At 44.8% G+C, this 23606-nt stretch overlaps 3 protein-coding genes across 8 annotated transcripts; 2 read left to right on the forward strand and 1 right to left on the reverse strand.

The window, feature by feature from the left end:
- Nucleotides 1–2824: 2824 nt before the first annotated feature.
- Nucleotides 2825–10311, forward strand: DDX5 (DEAD-box helicase 5). Of its 2 annotated transcripts, none has more exons than XM_062010835.1 (13): nucleotides 2825–2968; nucleotides 4458–4623; nucleotides 4767–4863; nucleotides 4949–5082; nucleotides 5201–5266; nucleotides 5659–5800; nucleotides 5884–6044; nucleotides 6209–6381; nucleotides 6548–6658; nucleotides 6898–6959; nucleotides 7038–7097; nucleotides 8353–8577; nucleotides 9119–10311. In XM_062010835.1, the coding sequence occupies exons 1-13, from the start codon at nucleotides 2937–2939 to the stop codon at nucleotides 9499–9501; spliced, it is 1812 nt and encodes a 603-aa protein (XP_061866819.1). In that variant the 5' UTR covers nucleotides 2825–2936; the 3' UTR covers nucleotides 9502–10311. The 2 variants fall into 2 exon arrangements, with proteins under 2 accessions (XP_061866819.1, XP_061866820.1); XM_062010836.1 differs by having other exon boundaries at nucleotides 2825–2944.
- Nucleotides 10312–11798: 1487 nt separating this feature from the next.
- POLG2 (DNA polymerase gamma 2, accessory subunit) lies at nucleotides 11799–18346 on the forward strand. Of its 4 annotated transcripts, none has more exons than XM_062010837.1 (9): nucleotides 11799–12375; nucleotides 12757–12883; nucleotides 13032–13137; nucleotides 13509–13682; nucleotides 14041–14181; nucleotides 14931–15011; nucleotides 15569–15669; nucleotides 16574–16711; nucleotides 18120–18346. In XM_062010837.1, exons 1-9 carry the CDS (start codon nucleotides 11880–11882, stop codon nucleotides 18178–18180), a joined length of 1425 nt encoding a protein of 474 aa, XP_061866821.1. In that variant the 5' UTR covers nucleotides 11799–11879; the 3' UTR covers nucleotides 18181–18346. The 4 variants fall into 4 exon arrangements, with proteins under 4 accessions (XP_061866821.1, XP_061866824.1, XP_061866822.1 ...); XM_062010840.1 differs by having other exon boundaries at nucleotides 11800–12375; nucleotides 18162–18345; XM_062010838.1 differs by lacking the exon at nucleotides 18120–18346 and adding an exon at nucleotides 17990–18110 and having other exon boundaries at nucleotides 11800–12375.
- MILR1 (mast cell immunoglobulin like receptor 1) lies at nucleotides 15842–21803 on the reverse strand. Of its 2 annotated transcripts, XM_062010842.1 has the most exons (9): nucleotides 21715–21748; nucleotides 21579–21623; nucleotides 20492–20945; nucleotides 19883–20167; nucleotides 19260–19373; nucleotides 18722–18811; nucleotides 17930–17992; nucleotides 17548–17607; nucleotides 15842–16643 (listed from the first exon to the last, which is right to left on the reverse strand). In XM_062010842.1, the coding sequence occupies exons 3-8, from the start codon at nucleotides 20775–20777 to the stop codon at nucleotides 17555–17557; spliced, it is 891 nt and encodes a 296-aa protein (XP_061866826.1). In that variant the 5' UTR covers nucleotides 20778–20945; nucleotides 21579–21623; nucleotides 21715–21748; the 3' UTR covers nucleotides 15842–16643; nucleotides 17548–17554. The 2 variants fall into 2 exon arrangements, with proteins under 2 accessions (XP_061866826.1, XP_061866825.1); XM_062010841.1 differs by having other exon boundaries at nucleotides 17548–17992; nucleotides 20492–20779; nucleotides 21715–21803.
- Between the last annotated feature and the right edge of the window lie 1803 nt (nucleotides 21804–23606).

Consider the following 23606-nt stretch of genomic DNA (forward strand, 5'->3'; position numbering starts at 1 on the left):
TGCCCCTTATCCCTGAAATTCCTGCAGCACAACAGGAGGACTAATCCCAATTAGGACTATAAAGACAATTACTGGCAGCAAGTAAACATCAGTGACACTGTTAGCTATAACAGCCTAGTAGTCTGTGGGTAGTTAAAGGCAACTACGGCCTTAATAACCACAGAAAAAGCTTTTCTATGTATAAGCAAACACATAATCATTACAAATCAATAGTAGAACGTGGATTTCAGCTTCATACATTGGCAGCTCTGCAAGGCTGTGTTGATTTCTTTCACATATGTTGGTTCCAAGTAAGAAGGGAACACAGGAAAATTGACCATGTTTCACTTGAAGGGGTGGAACGCAAAAATGAGGAAGTTTTCTTCAAAGAGGAAATCAAGAGGAGTTACTTGCAGACTAAATGCATGCAGGCGAGACAGACAAGGTTTTTATTTAGTCTTTTCAATTATTTTAAACACAACATTTAACCAGCACAGGAACAGGAACCACTGAGTTATATACAAACAAATAATGAAATTAAAACAAGCTGTGTTAAGCTAAATGTAATAGACAAGCACAAAAAACGGAAGAAATGGTTTTAATTTGATTTTTTAAAATTATTTTGACTTATTTTGAACTTTTGATAGTGATTTTTTGCTATTTTTTACAGCCTTTGGGGAAAAAAACCAAGCAGGAAGCTTATAGGTGTGTGAGTATGGTGCATGAAAAGGAGTATTTTGGGATAAAAATCTTTTAGGACCTATGTTAAATCAGGAACTCCTACAGAAAACAAAGTTGAGGAGGATCCTCCATTAGAAATTTGCAGGAAATAGTATTAAGGGATTTAGGGGAAGCACTACTAAAAGAGTAATGAGAAAAGGTAATTAATCAGGGTGATATTCCAAATGGCGGAGGAGGGGACCAGCTGTGGCTACTCAGAAACAAAGATAAGGCCAAGTGAGGTGTTACTTTTGAGAAAGAGATCATGGAAATATCTAGTAATATTATTTGAAAACCTTGTTCCGTTTTTAGTAACAAAAGAAATACTACACATCAGATCACAAACATCTTTATGCCTTCATTATCTAAGTCTGTACAAATACTGTGCATTTCTTGTCAATAAACATGGCAAGGATAATCAAAAGCATGGGACTGCATTTAAAGGAGAACGATTGCAGCTTTGGTTTACAAAGGAGGTGACTTATAGTATATGAATGTCCACAAAGAGTATAAATAAATGGAAAATTATTATGCACCATTTCTAATAACTCATTTTCTTTCACTCCCCTTGCTCTTACCAAATTATGTGTGGAAAAGGAAAGGAAATGTTTTTCAGGTAGCACAAAATTAACTATGAAATACATTGCCACTGTATCTTAGAGGCTAAGAGCATAAATAGAACAAAAATGGGAGGAAATGGCCACCAAATAGTTATTTTTGCCTCAGAAGTATCTTAAAGCACAGCTCACTAGAAGGTGGGAGGATATAAGCGGCAACTGTTGATATGGCACTTCTCCTCCCTTATGTTGTTTTCATTTGCATTTGCCACCGCTTGAAACAGGTGCTCTGGCAATATGGCTGCTTGTATTTATGCTTCAAGCTTCACCTTTTCTTTTGTGTGCTTAAAGCCTCGGGTAGCAGGATATCCAAGTTACTCCTCAAGCTAGCAAAGCAGGGCAGATAAGCCACACAGAAGCCACTTCAGGTATTTAATATTTAGTATGTGTGCTCTCTAAACAGCCCTGTCCTTCAGTGCACTGGTGCACTTGTGACCTTTGAATTGCTTTGCTAGCCCTGTTATGGAATTTGAAAGATAAAAATAGTAACTGTTTCTAATCACATGTATTTAATATTTATAAAAGGCAATGGGTAACAGTCTAAAAGCACTGCTCCAAGTAGCATTTAATAACCTGCTGTTCTGATTGTCTCCAGCCTGTCGTCACCATAATGATCTGCACATCTAAATGCTCTAGTCTCCTGAAAATCCCAGGTAGGTGCGTGGCTGAATCTACAGTTCCTTCATGTATCAGTTACTAGGAACAGGCTGCTGAGGGAGCATATGGCATCTGCTTCTTGGGAGGATTCCCAACCTGCCTGGACACGTTCCTGTGCCCCCTGATAGAGGAAACCTGCTTTAGCAGGGGGCTGGGCTGCATGGGCTCTAGTGATCCCTTCCAACCCCCCCTCCTGGGAGTCTACGAAAACATGGCAATGCCCTTTGAGCCAGAGTTTAATCTGTTGGAGTGCTTTCAAGAGGCTTTCCCCAAACAGCTCACTCGACTGTGAAGTATCTGTGAGGCCGTGAGCTCTCTGCCCTGCTACCTGCCCTCCACGCCCAGCGGGGACCAGACTGATGCAACGGTGTGAGTGCCAGGCGGGAGCCCAGAGTGTCTCCATACACATGGGGAAGCCAACAGCCGCGAGGCTGCGCAGACCAAAGACCATCCCGGCACCGGTCGGGCCAAGGCCGACCCGCAGAGGCTGAAGCCTCAGCGCAGGGCCGAGCCAACGCGCTAGGCCGCGGCGGGACAGCGGCTCTGCGCAGGCGCGGCCGCTCGCGCCTTTCTGTGCGTGGGCGGGGGGGAAGTGGGGGGGAGCGCGGGCCCCTGCGGGCGGTGCGTGCGGTCTGACGTCACCTAGAGCACGCCCCTCAGTGGGCGGGAAACCCGCCTGCGGGCGCAGAGACCGGTCAGTCGGCCGAGCCGGGGCCCCGCCCACAGGGGAAGGGGCGGGGCTTGGGGCCGGCTCGCGCCGCTTACATAACGTGAGGGGCGTGTCTCGCGCCTGCGTCACCAGCCGTTTCCCGGCAACCCCCGCGGTGCCCTATATAACCGGCATCCGGGGGCTTGGGCGCTCCACATTCAGTCGCCCCCACCACCGGCGCGGAACTCTACCCAACGTTCTGCCACCCGTTTTAAGTGACCGGGATCTTCTCGCCCACCGCCACCATTGCCACCATGCCCGGGTATTCCAGCGACAGGGACAGAGGGTGAGTCCGGGGGCCCGGCCGGCGCTAGCCGCCGCCAGCGTCCGGACTCTCGTTAGACCGTCTGGGGGGTTGTGGTGGCGGTTGCTTTTCGTTTTGTTGTTTTTTTAAGGCGCTTAGAACGGCGAGTCTGTGTGGTTTGGGCCCCGGAGCCCCTCCCCCGCGGCTCTCGCCGTCTCGATGTTTCCGGAGCTTCGCGATGGAAGGTCGGGGGAGGGGAAGTGGCTTTAGGAGCCGCTGAGGGCGGCCGCTGTGCGTGGGCGGCTGTAATCCGGCCAGGGCTTCGGTCCCTCCGCCTCAGCGCAGCTGCCGCTTGTGTGTGGCCGCTTACGAGGGGCGCGGGCGGGCTTCTTTTTCTGTGGGAAGATGTCTCTCGTTCCTCTGCCCCTCTTGGGACCTACCCCTGAGCACCAAGGGTCCATGCCAAGCCTGCTTCGGCCCCGTTCACCCCTCGTCAGTGGGGGGTGGGCTGGGGAGCGGCGGGCCGGCTGGAGGTTTGTGGGTCAGTGGGTTGGGCGAGCGCTTCGTCGATGGCGAAGCGTCGGGGAGCTCTCGGTAGGGCGGTTCCCTTTTCCTCCCTTCCCCCCCTCACAAGGGACGGCGGCTCTGGCTGTTGCTGGCAGAAGCCGGCCGGCTGCCGCTTTGTGTTGTGTAAGCGGATGTTAATGGCCGGCCCCGCCATGCGGTGACTGAGGGGAAATCAAAATGCCGGCTGCTGCTGCCTTTGTTCCTCCTCCTCCTCCCCCCGCCCAACTCAGACTCTAAAATGGCAGCGGCTGGAAAATGTGGCGTAGACAGAAATGAGAGACAAAGGAAACAGCGCTGGCAGGAAGCAGCGGTCGCTCGGGCAGGTCCCCTCTGGGAGCGCTGTGTTGTGCCGGCAAGGATCGTTCCCCGCGCTGCCCACCCGAAGCCTGGGGAGCCGTGGGGTGCCGGCGCGGGAGCCCCGCGTTCGGGTCCTCAGCACGGGGCTTAGCGTCGCTTCGAGCGGCGCCTTGGGGCTGGCAGAGCAGGCTCTGGAGATAAGCCTTTTCTGGACAGCAGAGACCGAACACGTAACGCTAACACGAAACACATGGCCCAAAAACCCCTAACAATAAACTCTATTGGTTTATGGGAAAGTCACCCAAGGTTTTGTAACTGCCCCAGCACTTAGTTCGGGCTGGCACACAATGGGAGTGCCCGTTGGGTGGGAAACCATTTTGATCATGGGGTACACAAAGATTTCAATGGCTGTATTTTGCTTATCTTGAAACTCACTAATAGGCTGTTAATAAGTCTTTCAGTTTCCTGAAAGCCTCTTGAATAGGAATTCCAGCTAGGCAAGTTGTGACATTGTTAACTGAAGTGTGTTTTTTGAAGTTTTGAGTGTCTTGTAGGTAGTGTTTATATATTTCAATTGTTGAAGTTGCAGAATAGAGGACAAAGGTGGTTAAGTTGTACAAGAAGAAACCGAAATGGATTCTAAGTTAACAATTTTAATCTTCTCTAGGTTTGGAGCCCCTCGTTTTGGAGGAAGTAGAGGTGGACCTCTCTCTGGGAAGAAATTTGGGAACCCTGGGGAAAAACTTACAAAAAAGAAATGGAATTTAGATGAGCTGCCCAAATTTGAGAAGAACTTCTATCAAGAACATCCTGATGTTGTTAGACGTACTGTGGTATGTACTCATGTAAAAGTAAACAAACAAGTGCAAACATGCTGGGGTCACAGGGCCCAACAAGCATGGGTGAGGTAACTTAAAAGACAATAATTGTTGTCAAAGCCTGTTTCCAGTAATGCTGTGGGTTTTTTATCTTGCAGCAAGAAGTTGAACAATACAGATCAGGCAAAGAAATCACAGTTAGGGGCCATAACTGTCCAAAACCGATTATAAACTTCTACGAAGCAAACTTCCCTGGTAAGTGAAGACTAGCTTAGTGGTTTCTTTTTCCAGGCTCGATTGAGACAAATTCTGTAATTAAGTTTCAATTTTCCCTTTCAAGCAAATGTAATGGAGGTAATTCAGAGGCAGAACTTCACTGAACCAACTGCTATTCAAGCACAAGGTTGGCCTGTTGCATTGAGTGGATTGGATATGGTTGGAGTGGCACAGACTGGATCAGGGAAAACACTGTCTGTAAGTTTTGGTTGTAGCCTGTGGTACTGCTGGATTTCAGCAGTGAGAGTGTGGCATTAGTGCAGGCTGAACACTTCTGGGAATAGATTGTAATGAGACTTTTATTTCTTCCAAACAGTACTTGTTGCCTGCTATTGTGCATATAAATCATCAGCCATTCCTGGAGCGCGGAGATGGACCCATTGTGAGTACTCCTAAGTGAAAGGGGATCTTGGGAGATTCTTGGGAGAATTAACAAAACATGGAATGCCTTAGTTCCACAGAGAGAATACAGCTATAAACTCTTATGAACAATGCACATTTGGACTGTAAAAAATCTCATTCTCTAGAAATTTGCAGTCCAACAGTACAAAGAACAGGGAATTTCTATCCCCTGGCCTTGTATATCTTACCTAGATGGCATAGGTCAGTGCTTGGTGGTAATTAAAGATGTTTAGTTTACTTTGGGCTACTTAAATTCACTTTAGTCATTTGGGCACTGAAGGAATATGACAACCTTTCCAATTATATCTAGAGTGAGACTAGAAGCAAGGTTCAGGTAGATGTTGAACTAAAAGCTGGGTATCTCATTTGTAGTGTCTTGTGTTGGCACCAACTCGTGAATTGGCCCAGCAAGTGCAGCAGGTAGCTGCTGAATACAGCCGAGCATGCCGTTTGAAGTCTACCTGCATTTATGGAGGTGCTCCAAAGGGACCACAGATCCGTGACTTGGAAAGAGGTATGGATAAGTCTTGATGCTTCCATACAGAGGTGAAATGTGAAAATAACTTGACTGACTACAGTGCCTGGGTTTGTTATCAGGTGTGGAAATCTGCATTGCAACACCTGGAAGACTTATAGACTTCTTAGAAGCTGGAAAGACCAATCTCAGGAGATGTACTTACCTTGTCCTTGATGAAGCTGACAGGATGCTTGACATGGGATTTGAGCCTCAGATCAGAAAAATTGTGGATCAGATCAGAGTGAGTATAAGTGGTTCATGCATTTATCACTACTGAGCATAGTGACACTTGCTCCTGCAATACAGCAAGGGCAGTGCAACTTGCTTTGTCAGGCTTGCCTGGGTAGGGTTTTTTTTGTTGTGTATTTGACTTGATTTACATATTGATCTTGTGCTGTTCTCCAGCCTGACAGGCAGACTCTGATGTGGAGTGCCACATGGCCAAAGGAAGTCAGGCAACTGGCTGAAGACTTTTTGAAAGAATACGTCCACATCAACATCGGTGCATTGGAACTAAGTGCAAACCACAACATTCTTCAGATAGTGGATGTGTGTCATGATGTAGAGAAAGATGACAAGTAAGTAGTGAGTGAGTGCAAAGCATTCAGTATGGTTTTGGATGGTACTTTCAGTTTGCAGTGCAATGTCGCCTTCAGACACCAGTCTGAGACAAGTGAAACGCTACTGTTTGAACTTGCCTAGTACAAATCCATCAGAGCTGTAACCATCCTCTTTTTGTTCCAGGCTCATTCGTTTGATGGAAGAAATAATGAGTGAGAAGGAAAACAAAACAATTGTTTTTGTGGAAACCAAAAGACGCTGTGATGATCTTACCAGGAAAATGAGGAGAGACGGGTGAGTCTACCCTGAACTTCAGTGAGCCACCCCAGTAGTCTGACCATACTTGTGGCTCTTCATGAGTGACCACTTTACTATGGTGTCAAAACTGTCAAATTCAGTGACACCAGATACTGTTTAGAATGCTACAGTTTAACTCTAGAAAGTGTTTGGAATTTCCCAGTTACTCTGCCTGTCCTTAACTAATGAAACTACTCAAGGAATGGTCTGAGGTTGATCAAGTTGTATATTTTCAGGTGGCCAGCAATGGGTATTCACGGTGATAAAAGTCAGCAGGAGCGGGACTGGGTTCTAAATGGTGAGTGTTTTGGCAACTTCTACGAGCACATGATCCGTTTAGTCAATGAAGGAACTGACTTGATCCCTTCTGTTCCAGAATTCAAACACGGAAAAGCACCCATCCTGATTGCTACAGATGTTGCATCCAGAGGTCTAGGTTAGTACAACTCGTAATGCCAGTTGCCCAAAGCTATTTAAAGAAAGTCTATTGCTTTCTTTAACCTCTGCATTTTTCTAAGTTTTCTTCACATAAAGGTGCAGTCTTTGTGGCAAGGCCTAGGCATGACAATCGGAGGACTCGAGGGGGATGGAGGACTAGTGGAAGTGATCGGCTGGCTGCTTCCAGTCAAATAGAGAGGTGAAAGCTGAGAGCATTGTGTGCCAGTAATCTTCAAAAGGCAAAGATCATCCTTTAAACTACTACCCCATAAACTGTTCTCTCATGAAATAAGCAATTTCATTCACAGTTCACTTTGCCCTGGTATTTCTCTTCTCTCCATGCTTTGCATGATTTGCCATGGTGCAGTACTGTTAGTTTTGTGCATACTGTCTGCTGTGATCTGTGGGTCTTTGAATTTCAGTGAGTTTGCTGAAATGTCGAAGAAAGTTAATTACAAACTTGAAAGGTCAATGAAATTTTTTTTTCCACCATGAAATGGAGAGAGCAGCTTTAAAATGCACTAAGCCTTGTACAAATTGGTGAGTACTGGCACATGAAATCTTGAGAAAAAGCCCACCTCTCACGTTAGCAAGTGGGGCAGGAAAGCAATGGCTTTTCAAATGCCTTTGAAAGTCGAAGTTCCTCCACCTATACATAGTCGTCATGTCGAGACCTGCCAGAGAGAGACACATTCTCAAGTGAACCCTGGCTTCTTGGAAGCGCTTGCCTAGACGAGACACAGTGCATAAAAACAACTTGGTGACTTTGGGGGGACAGGTATGTTTTTCTTGCAGCTGCGGTTCAAAGGTCTTGGCAAGACGAGCAGTGTGGCCCCTTTTTTTTTTGAGCTTCTAATGAGTGTGTATGTGAAGGACCTTGTATGTTTTTACTCTAAGGTCCTCAAATGAGCACATGAAGAGGCTGCTGTGAGCTTTAGTGGCCCTACTGCAAAGAAGCATTCAGATGTCACTTGATGATTTGTAAAGGGGACTCTTGAGTTGGGAATGACAAGCAAATGCATACTCCTTTATGGTAAGGTTTTGGATCACAGGGTGGGTGATGAGACGGGACAGACGGAGTGTGCATAACTTTCTCTTCCACAATACTCTTGCAGAAATGGATGATTCTAACACTGTTCTTTGCAGCCATTATTTCCTTTAAAGTACCACTGTCTAATGTTTATCTTCGATTTGGCTGTTGTGGTGTGCAAAACTTTGTACCTTGCTTTTTGCCACACTGCAACACTTTACAGATGTGGAAGATGTGAAATTTGTCATCAATTATGACTACCCTAACTCCTCAGAGGACTATATCCACCGAATTGGACGAACTGCCCGCAGTACCAAAACAGGCACAGCATACACATTCTTTACTCCTAACAATATTAAGCAAGTAAATGACCTCATCTCTGTGCTTCGGGAGGCTAATCAAGCCATCAACCCCAAATTGCTTCAGTTGATTGAAGACAGAGGTTCAGGTAAGTTACTGTTCTGAACTACAGTGCATAGAACAAGTTGGAACAAGTGGAAACTCAAATTCCACCTCCAACCTGTCTGCAAAAAATGGATGTGGAAGGTGGTTTAGCTATACAGCTATACTTGGAAAGGTATTTATTAACACCAGTAACCAAGACACACCTTCCCTTGAATGCTCTTCACTCATGCTGTGGTGCACCAGCTTCTGTGTGCCTTGAAATGTTAATACTTCAGGGCTCAGTTCTGTGGCCTTCTCTCAAATGGCATGGGAAGGTGGACTTAATGTCCCGTTGGCAAGGTGAAAGTGACTTTTTGCCTTGATACCACCACTTGTTCTGGGAGAGTGTGTGACTCTCCTTCTAGGTCAGACAGCTTGATCAACATAGTCTTGGTCTAACTAGATGAAGCAACTGGAAAGCCTGTGTAGTAGACTTCCCCTGCTGGGACTCAGAGGGGAAAACTTACATACCTCCAGATGAGTTCAGATAAGTTAAATGCAGCTTTGAGATACACTTAATAACACTATACTGTCTTTCTTAATAGGTCGTTCCCGAGGTGATCGACGTGACAGATATTCTGCGGGCAAAAGGGGTGGATTTAGTAGTTTTAGAGAGAGGGAGAACTTTGAGAGAACCTATGGTGCACTAGGAAAGAGAGACTTTGGAGCCAAAACTCAAAATGGGGCTTACAGTGCCCAAAGTTTCAGTAATGGAACTCCTTTTGGCAATGGCTTTGCAGCTGCAGGCATGCAGGCTGGCTTCAGGGCTGGTAACCCCGCGGGTGCTTACCAGAACGGCTACGAGCAGCAGTATGGGAGTAACATTGCCAATATGCACAATGGCATGAACCAGCAGCAGTATGCGTACCCTGCCACTGGGGCTGCTCCCATGATAGGTTACCCGATGCCGACAAGTTATTCTCAATAACTTAGTGTATTTAAATGTCTCAGTTTTTTTCATAATTGCTCTTTATATTGTGTGTTATCAAAAACAGGATAGTTATTTAAGAAATGGGAAATGCAGAAATGACTGCAGTGCAGCAGTAATTATGGTGCACTTTTTTCGCTATTTAAGTTGAATATTTCTCTACATTCCTGAAACAATTTTTAGTTTTTTGTACTAGAAAATGCAGACAGTGTTTTCAAAGTTAAATGTACAATGATTTGAAATACAGTACCAGAAGGCAGTGCATGGCCTTCCAATAAAGATATTTGAAGACCGAATTTTCTTTTCAGATGGCAATTTTCTCAACATGTGCACAACTTTACATTAATGGAATGTCAGATGTTTTTATATTAAATTCTAGAAAGGTTTCTCAACTGTGTCTGATTAAACATTTAAGCTTATATGAAAACCAGCCTTGCCTTGATTGGGCTAGATCGCTTAGCATGGCAGGCTCAGCTTCCACGGGGAAGAATTACAAGCTGGCTTCTAAGTAACTCTTGGAAACAGTGCTCTTCCTCGTCTCACTTGTGTAGGGCCAGTGTTTGGAAAAGATCCACTGGAGTGATGGTGTAACTGAACCAGAACTCTGCAGTGGTGTTGCTAACGAGCTGCTACGAGCGTAGGAGGCTGCTGCAGCACTGTAACTGTCGCCTTCACACGAGCATTTGCGCAGACTAGGCTTGAGTGTGATGTATCTACAGCTGTCAGGGCTTGTGAGTTAGCATGCAGGCTTACTATGAGCTTCAGAGAAATGGGAAGAACTTAGTATTAAAACTTCAAATTATACTTAAACTGGTATTGAGCAGTGATTTCTTTATGGAAGTGGGGGGAGGGAAAGGGGCTGTGGCTCCATAAATGCACTTCATTGATTTCTTCCAAGACTTGCACATGCCTGTCCTCGCAAAGCACTGCTTGTGCTGAGGGAAGCAACAGCGTTTCCTTGTTGAGAGTAGCTGGAGTAACCCTTGATCCTGGGGTTAAAGTACTGAGTGCTTTCTAGTTCAGCATATTAAAATTCCCCTTAATATGGACTTTCAGTTTCTTCCTCTTGCTTCATCGGTAACAATGATTAGCTTCAAGTTTACCTACATGCGTTCAAGGTTCAGGCTGTGCAGGAATCAGGGCAACTCTGGGTTTATTTTGTACCCAAGTCAGATTATTACTGTTACACTTCAGATCTTTCTGCTAATTTATACTTTGCACTTAAGCCATCACTCTCCTGGAGTTCAGCTTGTGCTGTTCTTTATTGCAGTGTATTCTGCCTCTTACGTTTTTGTCTTTTCTGTGGAGTTCTGTCAGTTGACAGATCACTTGCTGTGAAAACTTAGGCTGGAGTCCTGAGCTACTCCCCCCCCCTTACTCTTTAAAGAATGATGCAAAGAAGTAGACCCCTGAGGTGGGAGTTTGCACCACCGAGATTGGTTCAAAGGGAAGCCCAGAGGCATTTAAGGGAGTGCTGTTTACCAGGTTATTGTAATCTTTATTTAACCAGTAAGACACAACTCTGCAATACAAAGCCATGGCTTGGATATTTTTTTGCCTTCTCGTGTTTCCAAATGACCGTTATCTAGAGGAATAATTCTCTGAGGGGAAAGCGCAAGGACAGCGCTCTTAATATTTGATTAAAAAGAGTTCTACTCAGTGGCCTTGACAGTGTTATCAGAGGTAGACGGGTACAGTGCAGCTCATGGCCACTGTATGAGAATTCCATTGCTGTAGCAACTCCTCCTGACCCAGTGCCCTACTTCTGCCTCCTTTCTTCCCTTGATCCGTCCCTCGGGCCTTGGGGAGACGGTCGGGCGGCACAGAACGCGGGCTGAGCCGCTTCCCCTGCACACAGCCGGCTCCCAGAACGGCTCCGCCCCAGCTCCACCTTCCGGCAGCGGCACGCATGGAAATTTCCACTGCCGTCGCTGGGTTCGCCCGCGGGCGCCGCGCTGGCACGGGGAAGGGCCGCGTCGCGCCGTGCCCGGGCGTGAGCGCGGCCTCCTGCACGGAAAGCTCTCGCGTTCCCTCGGGCGCCACACAGCGCAGCGCTGCTCTGGGACCCGCGGGGCTCCTGCCCTGGAAACCGCCCTGTGTCCTGGGAAGAGCTTTAGCTCCCCGTGACGCTGACGCCTTCCCCTCGCACACCTTCACGCCACACGCTGCCCGGGCGCTCCGGGCCGCCGCGTCCCACAGCCCCGCGGCGGGCAGGCGGCGGCGCGGCCCCGCGTGAGGGGTGGCTCGGGCGGCGGAGCGGCACCCCGGGGGGAGGATGCGATGCGGCCCGCACGCAGGCGCGGACGCTGTGTCCTTGCGCGCTCCGCCGGGGTGCGGCGCATGCGCAGTGTCCGTGTCGCCCCTCGGCATGAGGGAAGATGGCGCTGTGCTGCCGCCGCGCTGCGCTGGGGCGGCCCGTGCCGAGGCGGCGGCCCCGCGCCCGGCGTGCGCCGGAGGCCGCGATCCTGGGGCGGCCCTACGGGGCGGCGGCAGCAGCCGGCGACGAGGCGGCGGGCGGGGAGGAGCTGCTGGAGGTGTGTCGGCGGCGGCACTTCCTGCGGGGCGGCGCGGAGGCGCTGCCGTGGCGCGATTACCTCAGCGGCTGCGCGCCGGGGCTCGGGCCGCTGGGCGCGGCGCTGCGGGACAACCTGGCGGCCCGGTGGCGGCACTGGGCGCTGGCGTTCCGCGAGCAGGTGCTGGCGGTGGATGCTCCGCTCCACGGCCCGCCCGGCCCCGGCGCCGCCCTCCGCCTGCTGCATTCGGAGACGCTGCGCGCAGCCCTCCGGGGCGCGGCCTGCGGCCAGGAGCCGGGCGCTCCGCCTCTGGAAGAAGTGCTAAAGAGTGCGGGGATGCTTCGCCAGAGCCTCCTTCCCGGTAGGTCCCTCGCCGGGCTGAGGCGGCTCTGGACAGACTCCGGCGGTTGTTTTTTAAGGGAATTTTCCAGTTGTATTAAAGCGCTGGGAAAGTTTTATCTGCCTGCAGTGAGTTTCTGTCCTTTTCAAGCAGCTGAGCAGCGTGGATGCCCAAGTGCACACCCAATGTTTTCCTTGGTAATGAGGGCACAAGCACTCTAAAATCCCAGTTGCTGAAATACTCGCAGGGATCAGTCTGCTAAAGTGATTTCTGCAGAGCATCATCTCTAGTGGGACAGCACATGGGAACAGAGTGTGTATTGTATGTGCTACACTCAGTACAAATAATAAACCAAATAATTTTTCCCGTGGCTACTGAAATTAGTAATTTGCCTTTTAACAGGTGCTTTGGAGCAATATGCTAGCTGCTTGGAAATGGTGAACAAAAGATTGCCCTGTGGCCTTGCTCAAATTGGAGTGTGCTTTCACTCTATTCCAGAAAGTGAACAACACAACCACCACCTCAGAAGGTAGAGTAATAGAGGGATTAATCCCTTTCTGTACTTAAACTAGTTGATTGCACATGTTTCACTCTTGGATTGGTTTTGAATACTATCTCTTGCTTTTTCCCTGTTATTTTTGAAGGAGTTAACTTGCTGACCTTGCTATTGTTTAAAGAATAGGCGAAAGGACGGCATCTTTGCTTGCATGGTTTAGTTCTCCCAGAACTGCAGGGCAGTGGCTTGACTACTGGTTACGCCAGAGGCTGCAATGGTGGAGAAAGGTAAGGGCAGCTTACACCTGGAGAATCTTAGCCTGCCTTTTTATGTCTCAGAGAGTATAGACACCCTTGACTGGTTTTATGGCATTATATTTTGAGCCTGTTCCTGTCTCTGAGATACAGGCTCAAATTTCTTGTGAGAATTCTTAAGGTCCTGATAAGCCCGTTAAATAGTTTATAATTGGCTTTCAGAAAAGCAAGAGTTTTGTGTTTTGTAAGAGATTTGAGATCAAAATACTCTAAAACAACAAAGATCTTTAGGCTGTAGTTGATAAAAGTATTTTATTGGAAGGGACAGGCTTCAGGTTGTGTGACAGACTTGGCTTTTGTCATTAACAGTGTACACAGTAGTCATCACCTCTTACATCTTTTAGTTTGCAGTAGGCCCATCCAACTTCAGCAGCAGTGACTTCCAGGATGAAGAAGGAAGACGAGGATTTAATTTACATTACAGATTTCCTTGGGGGACAGAAACAATAGAAACATTGAAGAACCTTGGTGATACTGAGTTGTTACAGATGTATCCAGGGGACAAGTCAAAGTTACTTGTAAGTTTTACTACATTAAAAATCTCGTCTCATAAAGAAGATAATCTGTGAGAGAAATAGGTTTTTTTGCTGGTCCAGTTGCTTAGTATGTTGCCATCTCTTTATTCTTTCATTGTAAAAGCAGTAGAATTGATACACTGCAGTCAGGCCTTCAGTTTCAAAAGCAGAAAAAGTAATGGTTTGGGGTTTTTTTTTTTTGCAAGGAGTTCTTAGAAATGAGCCATATTGATTAGACAGTAGCATAGCTTTTACCTGTATGAGGAGATGACAAGACAAACTTGATCTGTGTTTTGCAGTGTTAAGTTCACATCAAAAAGAACCACAAATGTGTCCCTTTGTGGGTTTTTTTTCTCTTCAGGGTCGAGATGGAAGGAAGAATGTTATTCCTCATGTTCTGTCTGTGAGTGGAGATCTGGACCGAGGAGTATTAGCCTATCTCTTTGATTCTCTACAGCTGGCTGAAAATCCATTAACAAAACAGAAAAACTCTCAGAGAAAGGTAACTTTCTGTAGAAAATATAAGGGAAGTATTAGTACAGAACACTCAGACAATGTGGTAAATTCAAGCATGGAATTATCTCCCTCATTCCCTGTTCCCTTCCCCAGCAGGTGTAGACAGAATGTTTCTTGCTGGTAGCAACAGGCTGCTCTGTGGGACTGCCTGCGCAGTCCTTTTCACCCATATCAGCAACTTATCTGAGGTCACCTTTCCTGATTTACCTTCTCTCCCATCACTGAGAGAAGGAAATTATCTGTGAGTTGCTATGCAAGTGATGAAGGAGTTAAGAGGAATTGGAATGTTGCTGAGAAGAGTAAAAAAGTGGGTTTGAGTTGGTAGTGGGGCATTTTGTTAAAGACCTTTGTTATTCCCATTTTTACCCTGTTTCTCTGGAGTTGATGTGTAGCTTTCAGACAGCACCTGTTACTCAAATGGTTGGTTTGCCTTCAAAAACAGGCAGTAGACAGGATGGCAACTGGCTGCTGGGTTGTCCTGGGCTGCTCTGGCTCTGTTAAAGATGATGGAGCTCTGTTGACAAAACTTCCATCTTTTGTGGGGCTCGGCCAAAACAGCGATTTGTGCCCCGCTGCCCTGGCTGGCACGTCAGTTAGATAAAACACAATTTCTTCTAGTTCAGGATTTTGTGCTAAGAACCTTAATTTTGGTGAAAAAAATGTGATGTTTCCTGGTTCTGTTTAGAATGTCACAGAATACCTTTAGTAATCTGTTGCTTCCTGTAAAATTTTTAGGTACTTAAGCTTCATCCTTGTTTAGCTCCTATTAAAGTGGCCTTGGATGTAGGAAAAGGTCCAACACCAGAGCTGAGACAGGTATGTTGTAATAAAGTATTTTAATGTTGAGCACTGACTTACATCTAACCTGTTGTAATTCAGACTCAGTTTACATTGGGGACAGTCATACTGCTGCTTTGATTTCTGGAGCTTTATGGTTGTAGTAATTTCACAGTGCTGCTGTGAGATAGCTCCTGAGGAGCAGCTGAAGGAGCACGCTGCAGACAGGGGGTAGTAGATGCCTTGTGTTAACACACTGCTTCTAGTACTATTAATAGTGTTGATATTTGCTCCATGCAAAATGGAGGGAAGTAAATAACACAATTCCTCTCAGCTTCCAGAATGATCTTTCAGAATTAGATCTTCAGGAGGATTTGTTAAAATGCTTTTATTTAAGGCAATTCCCACAGAAGGGAGGAGACTTACACTGGTGTGGTTTTAAATAGAGATTTAATTGCCAAGCTGCTTTCCACTTTGACATTATTTCAGCCAGAAATGCAAATAGCACACATAGTAAGAGTTTTAGTGGTTTATTTGTCTAGGATTTTAAACCCTTAAAGTCAGTATTTTAACTTTTTGTTTTTAAATAAACACAGGTTTGTCAAGGATTGTTCAATGAACTGTCAGAAAACAGAATTTCCGTGTGGCCAGGTTATCTTGAAACCATGCAGATGTCTCTGGAACAGCTTTATACAAAGTAAGGAGAAGCAGTCTTTTGTAACTATGAAGATGGAAGATGACACACTGTGGACTAGTAAAAATATGCCTGTTCTCAGGAAGAAGTCATCGAGTGCAGTAACCACATGACCAAAGGGATGTATCCCACACTATAAATTTGTATCCCCTTAGTTTTATTATGAAGAGCAACGTCAGTTAATATATTATTTTAATTAAGGGAAGTAGAAGCCTTTCAAGTGGTGATGTTTCTCTGGAACTGTGAAATACCTTTTAGAGACTTTCCTATAGAAAATAAATTTCTTAAGACGAGCCATCAGCTGGCAGAACTGTTTCCCACTGTCATTGCCTTCGTTTTTGCTTCTGGACTGGTTCTGTGTTTCATTCTTCTGTACTATTTCAAACAGCAGAGTGTTTCTGGTCTTGAACATAAGAGTTCTTCCAAGTCTGGAACCACTGTTGTTACATGTGATGGAATTATTTGTCCAGATAAAAACTGCTATTCCAGGCAAGGGCTTCATACATGGTTTATTGATCAGGAGTGAATTTTGAGCTGTCACTGCTCAAATCAATGGATCTTGAGTATATAGATGAGTATTTTTTCCCGAGAGAAAGCAAACAACTGTTCCATGTAGTCGTTTGCAGAGTAACTTTGGCTATTAACAGAAGAATGATACATTCTGCTTCTTCAAAAATACTCTTGTAATAGGTCACCAAGTAACATTCTTTTATGTACTAAAAAACTAAATAATTTAAAGAAATGTAGTGAGGAAAGCAGGGAATGGCAACAAGGAAACTGGTGCTTCACACTGGACTTAGTGCAATATAGCAAAAATAAATATTTACACCTTAAGGGCGTTTGTATGTCGTGAATCTGAATATTTTGTACACCAGAAGCAGTAACAGGTGTGCTCTTGTTTTTGCAGGTATGATGAGATGGGTGTTCTCTTCATGGTCGTGATAAATGATGCCACTCTAGAGAATGGGATGGTCCAGCTGAGAAGCAGAGACACCACCATGAAGGAAATGATGCACATTTCGAGGCTGAAAGACTTTTTAATTAAGTATGTAACATCAGCCAAAAATTTGTAATGTATTCATTGAATAAAAGCAATTTCTTAAACATCTGAGCCTGAACTGGCTTCTGTGTTGTCAGGCACTCACTGGTTCTTCTGCCAAGAGTTCTACTAAAACTTGGTGGTGTTGTCTATTTTCTGTCATATCTAGGCCATCTAGGACTTCCACATTACCTTGGAAAGAGGAGACAAACTTGTCCCTTGTTATCAGGGCTAAACATATTCTCTTTCATGTCTTTAGTTTTACTGTCTGACTGAAAACACTTCATCCTAACCTAAAAATTAATTCACCTCTCATCTGTGTATTGCTGGCACAATTATGGACAACACAGCTGGGAGGTTTTTTTAATACCCGACTAAAGCCTTTTGATTCTCTAATGTTTGCATGTTTCTATTCCAGGAGAACTGTCAAGTGTACAGGAACCTCAGTCTGAGTGAAAGCTTTAAATATTTGTTCCTTTCTGTTTATTCATCAGGTGCAATAATGCCAGACTATATATTGTGCCCAGCAGCATCTTGCCTGACAGTGATTACATTGTTGTGTTTCATTGTGGTTTTTAAGGTGCTGTTCAGGCAGTGGGATTGCTGTTTGGGTCTTTGTTAATTATGGTCTGTCCTTCTGCCTTTCAAGTCCTTAAGAGATCCTGACTTGGGGATTTTTCTTGCCAGCAGAGACCAAGTTATGCTGTCTACAAAGTAATGGGGCCAGGAAACCAATATCTAAACATTATCTTTCTGTGCAGACTTGGTGGTACCCATCACATCTGAAGACTGAAAGATAATTTAATCATGTATTTTTAAAGTAATCTCAAAAGACATCTTACCTTGCACTCAGTCTCTGATGAGAACCTTTGTATAGATGGTAGCAGATGCCCTCTTCTCTGCTAAAAGCCAGAACAACTTATTTCACAATTACTTCTTTGGTACAGATACACAACAGAAGAATTAATATTAGATCAGCAATTCGGTCACTAATAACATCTGCATGGTTTCATAGTGAGGCTGTTCCATTTTGGGGTTATAGGATGGTGACAGGCTTTTGTTTGATTTACTCGATTATCTTTTTTCCCCTCAAGAAGTTTAAAAGTTACTTCAATTTCTCTGTAATAGGCAGTTCCAATATGTAACTGCTGCCACCTAAACCCTGCCTCTCCCCAGCAACATCTCCCCCAAACGTATTTGTGCTTCAGATGTTCCAGTTTTCACCTTTTTCATCTTCTCTTCTAATAACAGAAAAGTTGATGTATTCTTCTTCTGGTTTAACAGGCTCTGGATTAAAGATGATGAACAGCAGTTAATGACAAGAGACTGACCAGATTTTAATTAATTTTTTAAATAATCTTGAAGCAAAGCAGCAAGATTCCATATTGAATAAAAATCTGCCATCTTTCTGTAGCATTCATGGGCCTCACCAGAGCTGTTGTCACTGTCCCTGCAGGCCACGTGTGGAACACTGACCAGCACTGCCATGGGCAGCGGTGCAGAGCACTGAGCTAGTACAGCAGAGCAGTAGAATTCTGCCTATCTGCTATGTGAACAAGAAGGCAAGTTTTTATTTTTGGAGAGAATTATTTCCTTTTTGATATTTAGAAGCAGGAAACGTAATACCGTTGCTGTTGGTTTGCTTTGGGGGTTACTTCTAATTTCCATTTTCCTCTGTAATGGCTGTTTCAGTCCTCACTCTTGAGTTGTCAAATGCAATTCTTCATTTTGTTTCTGTTTACAGTAGATTTCTTTTCTAGAACTTGAGTTAACTAGCTGCAATTCTGGCTGCATGGCTGACAGATCATGCCAACTGTAGAGTCCTGAGGGACTTCAAATAATGACCCTGCCAGGCAGAGTCAGTAGTATTAGCTCACTTAGTGATCGTAGGTGTCCCACTGCTTTTCCTCTACCTGACAAAATCTGCCTATAGTGGCCCCAAACAGTATAATGGCATTCTTCAACCAAACTCCCACAGCTAAGTGTCATGACTGCATAGGGGTAACATGAACTTACCAATCTCTGTGTATATAACCTCGTTTTCAGGCTCTTCTGCATTCATTATTGAAGTAAGGCCAGTTGAGGACCTAGTAGACCTAATTTTTTCTGCAAATGGTAAAAGAAAAGCAAACATGTACCTGTATACATATGTACATTTTTCTTAGAGGGAAATAAACAGCTCCATGATGTTTTTGAGACAATGGAGATCTCAGCTAAAGTTATTTTCATTATAAAAATTACTCCTTAACCAAGGCCATTTTTAATCAAATTTACTTTCTTTACTAAGAACAATGAGTTTCAATTCTTTCCAACATTTATTTATTAAGTTAGATATTGCTTTGCTTTCCTCATCCCAGACCTGCATCTAAAACAGCTCAGAGGTTTTACCTTGTCAGTGTCTTGCTAAGTTGCCTACACTGGTAAAGAGGAGACTTTGCAACCTCCTAAAATGCCAAGATCATAACTCTCCTTGTAATATGATGTTCACACACTAAAAAGGATTGACAATGTAAATAAGCATCTCTGTAAAACAAAATACATTCAAGCAACTCACTTGCTTTATATGCAGGAAGTATGAGAAATGGAATTGCCAGAGCAAGTCCTATTATGACTAGTAGCAAGATCAGCCCAAGAGAAATGATCAAGGGTTGAGAATGGCTTCTGTCTTCTGCCAGAAAGAAAAAAAGAAAAGGTGTTTATTACAATGGAATGTTTTGTATTCCAAGTGTTTTCTGTGAATTAAAGTCAAGATCTTGCTTTTCTGTTTTTCAGCTGTTGGATTAACTGGTTGACAGCTTACTCAGGAGAGACCCAAGTGCCCGCTGCCACAGCAGAGGAAAGGGAGCTTGCTGGTACCACTCCCATAGAACCACAGAGAAAAATGAAACTAGACTCTCCCCAAGGTGGAGCAAGGTGGACCAGGGGTCTCTTGTAGAAGTGAATCTTTTACTATTGTGTTTTGTGGTCACTTCATCTTCTGTTGCTATCTGCATGGAGTTTTCTCTTTTTGCATTAATATAAAACTCAAAGTATTTTTTTTATTGTAAGAATTTCCTACTTGGAACATTACACTTGAGGAATCCAATTTCTGGGTAAAAAACTTGCACTGTCACAACACTGTGAACGTTGTGTGGTCCCTGTTTCTGGATGGTGGTGAGCTGTGTTGTGGGTACATACCTGCTAATGTAAAGTTGAAGCTGTTGCTGTATTTTGTGTTATTGCGAAAGCTATTTTCAGCTCTGCATTTATAGGTTCCAAAGTCACTAGATGAATTGATGAACAGAAAAATCACAGCTGCTTCCCTCTTCGGCATCTTGACAGGGGGAGAGATGTTTTGTCTTCCTTTGAAGAATATGTATGTGATAGGAAGAGAGCCATTCTCTGAGAGACAAGACAGGGTCACATTCTGGCCTTTCTTGGCTTGAGAGGTGGGAGAGCTCAGCACTGGTTTGGAAATTGGCTCTGTAAAAAGGAAACTGAAAAGACTGCATCACTGAGTGCGGGACAAGCTCCAAAGCAAGACTCGGAGTCAGGTGGCAACAGTGGCCAATGACATGGGCATCAAGGATGGAGGGCTCTGTGAACAGAACACTGCTGACTCCTGAGGAAGTAATAGCCATTTGCAGCAAAGTTCAGTTCCATGATTAAGGCAGGCACATACTGCAGTCCAGACCAGTACCTGCTGCAAACGAAACCCTGACTCCTGCTACTGTAGAAACACTGCAAGAGACATGGCTGTGTGCCCCTAAAATAAAACATGCTGAGAAGCTGTACAGCAAGACATACCTATAAGGGTGAAGTTGAGGCTGTTGCTGTATTTTCCACGTCTGGTGATGTTATTCTCAGCTTTGCATTTGTATTCCCCCATGTCACTGGCAGAGTTGATAGTCAAGTTAAAGAAACCAGGGGTCAAATCTGACCTATGTAAAGTGGATACCTTCTGATTGCGTTTAAACAACGTGTATCTGACAGGTGGAGATCCAGAGTCAGAGTAGCAGGCAAGGCTCACATTCTGCTTCATCACTACATTCAGAGTCCCCTGGACAGGTATAAGCCTGGGATTGGACAGCATCTCTGGAAAGAAGAAACTTCACTGTACCTGTCATCCAAGAAGCTTTCAGATTTTTCTCCCAGGATGATGAGAATCAAGCTATGCTTATTTCTGTTGAAACTGGGTTATATTTTTTCCACCTCTGGTAGCAGGTAACACAGATTTGTGTTTTTCAAAATCAGCATCCAGCTTCAAACAGGATGAAGAATGCTTGTCATTGTACAGAAGAGATCATGGATACACAAAGCCAACAGATATATCCAGGTGAACCACCAAAAACACTTTGAATTGCACCAGAAATGAAAATACTAGAAGTAAAAATATGATGGGCTGATAATTGTAGGAGAAAGTAACCTCATATGCCAGTGCAGAGGCAGCATGTGAACTGGAAAGTAAACGCAGTAGATTGTTTGTGGCTGTGTGTAGCCTTGTGTACTAGATGGAACTTTTGAATCGTAGCAGTGGGAGCCTTGACAGACTATCAAATTATTTTGCTTTAATGAGATTATGCAAATGCATTTGTAATTCAAACTTGTAATGTCTTCTCATAGTAAACAGTAATAAACTAGTTGTAACTAAGAAATTGTAGAGGAGAAAAAAACCCGTTTTAGAACCTTAAAGCAATTTTGACTGCTCATACAACTCTGCCAAACCAGCCAAGAGACAGTTATCTTTGTCCAGAAACTTGTAAACTGCCTCACTGCACAGATTGGGCAAAAGATTTAATTTTCCCTTAAGGTTTTGGACATTTTCTTATCCTCTCCCTATTTCTTTTAACAGTCAATTTCAGCACATACCACAAAACAAAAAAAGAGAACCTACCTTTGCCATTTGCAGTAGTTTTCTGAATCTGCTGAGACATGTGCACTAAGGGAAGAAAAGAAAGCTTTCAGACAAGGAACAATGGTTCTTATTTAGAAGGATTTGTAGTATGTAAGAGAGTATGTCCTGGGCTTACGGTAAAACAGCACAACTGCCAGAAAGAACATTTTCTTGATAGTGAGCAAGACAGCTGCTGGAATTACTTTAATGCAATCTTTGAGGAGTGTCTCTAGTGGTTGAGGAAGTCCTAAATATGGAAACAGTGCTGATCTTCTGTGATGTTTGCGTAAAGACTTTTGTTATACTTAAGTCACTTCAGCCTATGACAGACGGAGCAGCGGTCAGAAGAAAAAGCTGTGGAGTGAGAAACAGCAGTTTGGGGTACAGCTAAATGTTATGTACAGTTGGAGAGCACTGTGTTGTAGAACCATGTTGCCATGCAGTATACAAGGCTGTACATTTCTAGCACTGTCCTTACAAAGGAATGAGATCACACATTAGCTAGAGATAATGCAAGTGGTGGTGTGGCTGAGACTAAGGGAGTATGTGATACTGGGGGTTCTTTTAGCAGCAATGCAATTTAAAAAGTGTTAAAAAACTCAGATCTATAGAAGTTTTAAGATGCTAATAAATATCTATAGTTAGCCAGCTTGTTAGGGAAATGTTTTTGTGAAACTTCAAATATTAAGCTGTGAACAAGTGAGAGCTTGTACTAGAAGGTACAAATCTCCTCATGATCTTGAGTCAAACACTGCAGAAACAAATTCCATGACTAATTTGATTATCTAATCACTAATGCAAAGTTACACAATTACAGTTACAGCAAGTAGATGCTCTTTATTTGTCATCCTCTGGGAAAGTGAATGTAATGTATAGCTGTTACTTGGACAATGCCTTCTGAAGAATTCCAGGCCCTGTCGTGTGTGAACTACTTGTACACAGAATGCCTTTAAAGTGTTGTCATCCTTGCCTTGTTTCTTTGTGTCCAGTTTCTGAAGGTGACAAGGCCCTACAGAGTCTGTCCTCTTCTGCTTAACAAGAAATTGCCCCCAAAGCCTCATCTGTTGCAGCTTTGCAAAGTTTCCTTGCAGAATTTGGGGTGCAACTTCCTTCCTCCCTCCTTGTTTTGTTCTTTTTTGGGGGGTGGGGTTTTTTTTGTTTAGTTCTTTTAAGGCAGCCTCCACCCTGCCCTCACAGATACTGCTTATGTGGAAACACTGACAACTAACCACAAGACTGGAATCTATTTTTTTTTGCAGCTGGCAGGAAGCGTGTGTAAAAACGCAGCTGTCAGGAGAAGAACTAAGAGTGTTTGTGCATTTTCCTCTTGTGGAAGCCTGTTCTTCATCAGAAAACCACACAAAAAGTCCTTAAGCCCCTCAAACACAGGTGACTGAGGAGGTGTCCAGAAAGCTGCGAAGGAGCCCAGTGTCCGCTCTCCTGTCAGCAGGAGCTGCCAGCTGGCTCGGGGGAGACGTTGGATGAGGGAGATGAGGGATGTTGGTTAAGGCAGAAGAGGAAAGCAGCTTCAGGGCTGAGGCAGGGAGGCAGCCTGTGCAGGGCCCAGCCTGGGGGCTGCCGGCTGTGAACGCAGCTGATGGCGGTCAGAGACGGGCACCAGCAGCCGCTGGGGCGATCTCTCGCTTCTCTGCCAAGCAACTGAGGTTGCTGGTGCTGACCTAGAACCACCCTTCTTCTAAGAAGGTCATTCATTTTGTGTGTGGGTCACAGAGAACAGTTATTGTGAGATGTGAATTTGCACCTTTTAAAAAAGAGAAGTTGAATTGTCACCAGGATCTCTCACATGAAGCAGCTTTAAATAGTGTGTGTGCAGAGAGCTTGTTTGGTTCCCTCAGGATGCATGACTTGGGTAACTAGGGAAGACAAGTCCTGTTTCAAAGCACTGGTTTCTATTTGGGAAGTGAGGAGAGCTCTTTGAGAACTGTTTGTGCCTTTCTTGGCTGGTTTGGACTCTGCCAAGTGACCCTCCTCTCTCTTCCCTTGGGTGGAGAGTGTCATTGAATGCAT

This window comes from Colius striatus, chromosome 18, assembly GCF_028858725.1.
Source record: "Colius striatus isolate bColStr4 chromosome 18, bColStr4.1.hap1, whole genome shotgun sequence".
Taxonomy (NCBI): Eukaryota; Metazoa; Chordata; class Aves; order Coliiformes; family Coliidae; genus Colius; species Colius striatus.

Bases quoted from the DNA above. Each gene is read 5' to 3' on its own strand.
- DDX5 (XM_062010835.1), top strand. From the start codon at position 2,937: ATGCCCGGGTATTCCAGCGACAGGGACAGAGG. The intron at 5,083-5,200 runs GTAAGTTTTGGT...TCTTCCAAACAG, and splicing joins GATCAGGGAAAACACTGTCT to TACTTGTTGCCTGCTATTGT. The intron at 5,801-5,883 runs GTATGGATAAGT...GTTTGTTATCAG, and splicing joins GATCCGTGACTTGGAAAGAG to GTGTGGAAATCTGCATTGCA.
- POLG2 (XM_062010837.1), top strand. From the start codon at position 11,880: ATGGCGCTGTGCTGCCGCCGCGCTGCGCTGGGGCGGCCCGTGCCGAGG. The intron at 12,884-13,031 runs GTAGAGTAATAG...TATTGTTTAAAG, and splicing joins CACAACCACCACCTCAGAAG to AATAGGCGAAAGGACGGCAT. The intron at 14,182-14,930 runs GTAACTTTCTGT...TAAAATTTTTAG, and splicing joins AGAAAAACTCTCAGAGAAAG to GTACTTAAGCTTCATCCTTG.
- MILR1 (XM_062010841.1), bottom strand. From the start codon at position 21,745: ATGTTCTTTCTGGCAGTTGTGCTGTTTTACC. The intron at 20,780-21,578 runs GTAGGTTCTCTT...TCTTCTTTCCAG, and splicing joins AACTACTGCAAATGGCAAAG to AGATGCTGTCCAATCCCAGG. The intron at 17,993-18,721 runs GTAAGTTCATGT...TCTTTAATCCAG, and splicing joins GGTTATATACACAGAGATTG to AGCCTGTTAAACCAGAAGAA.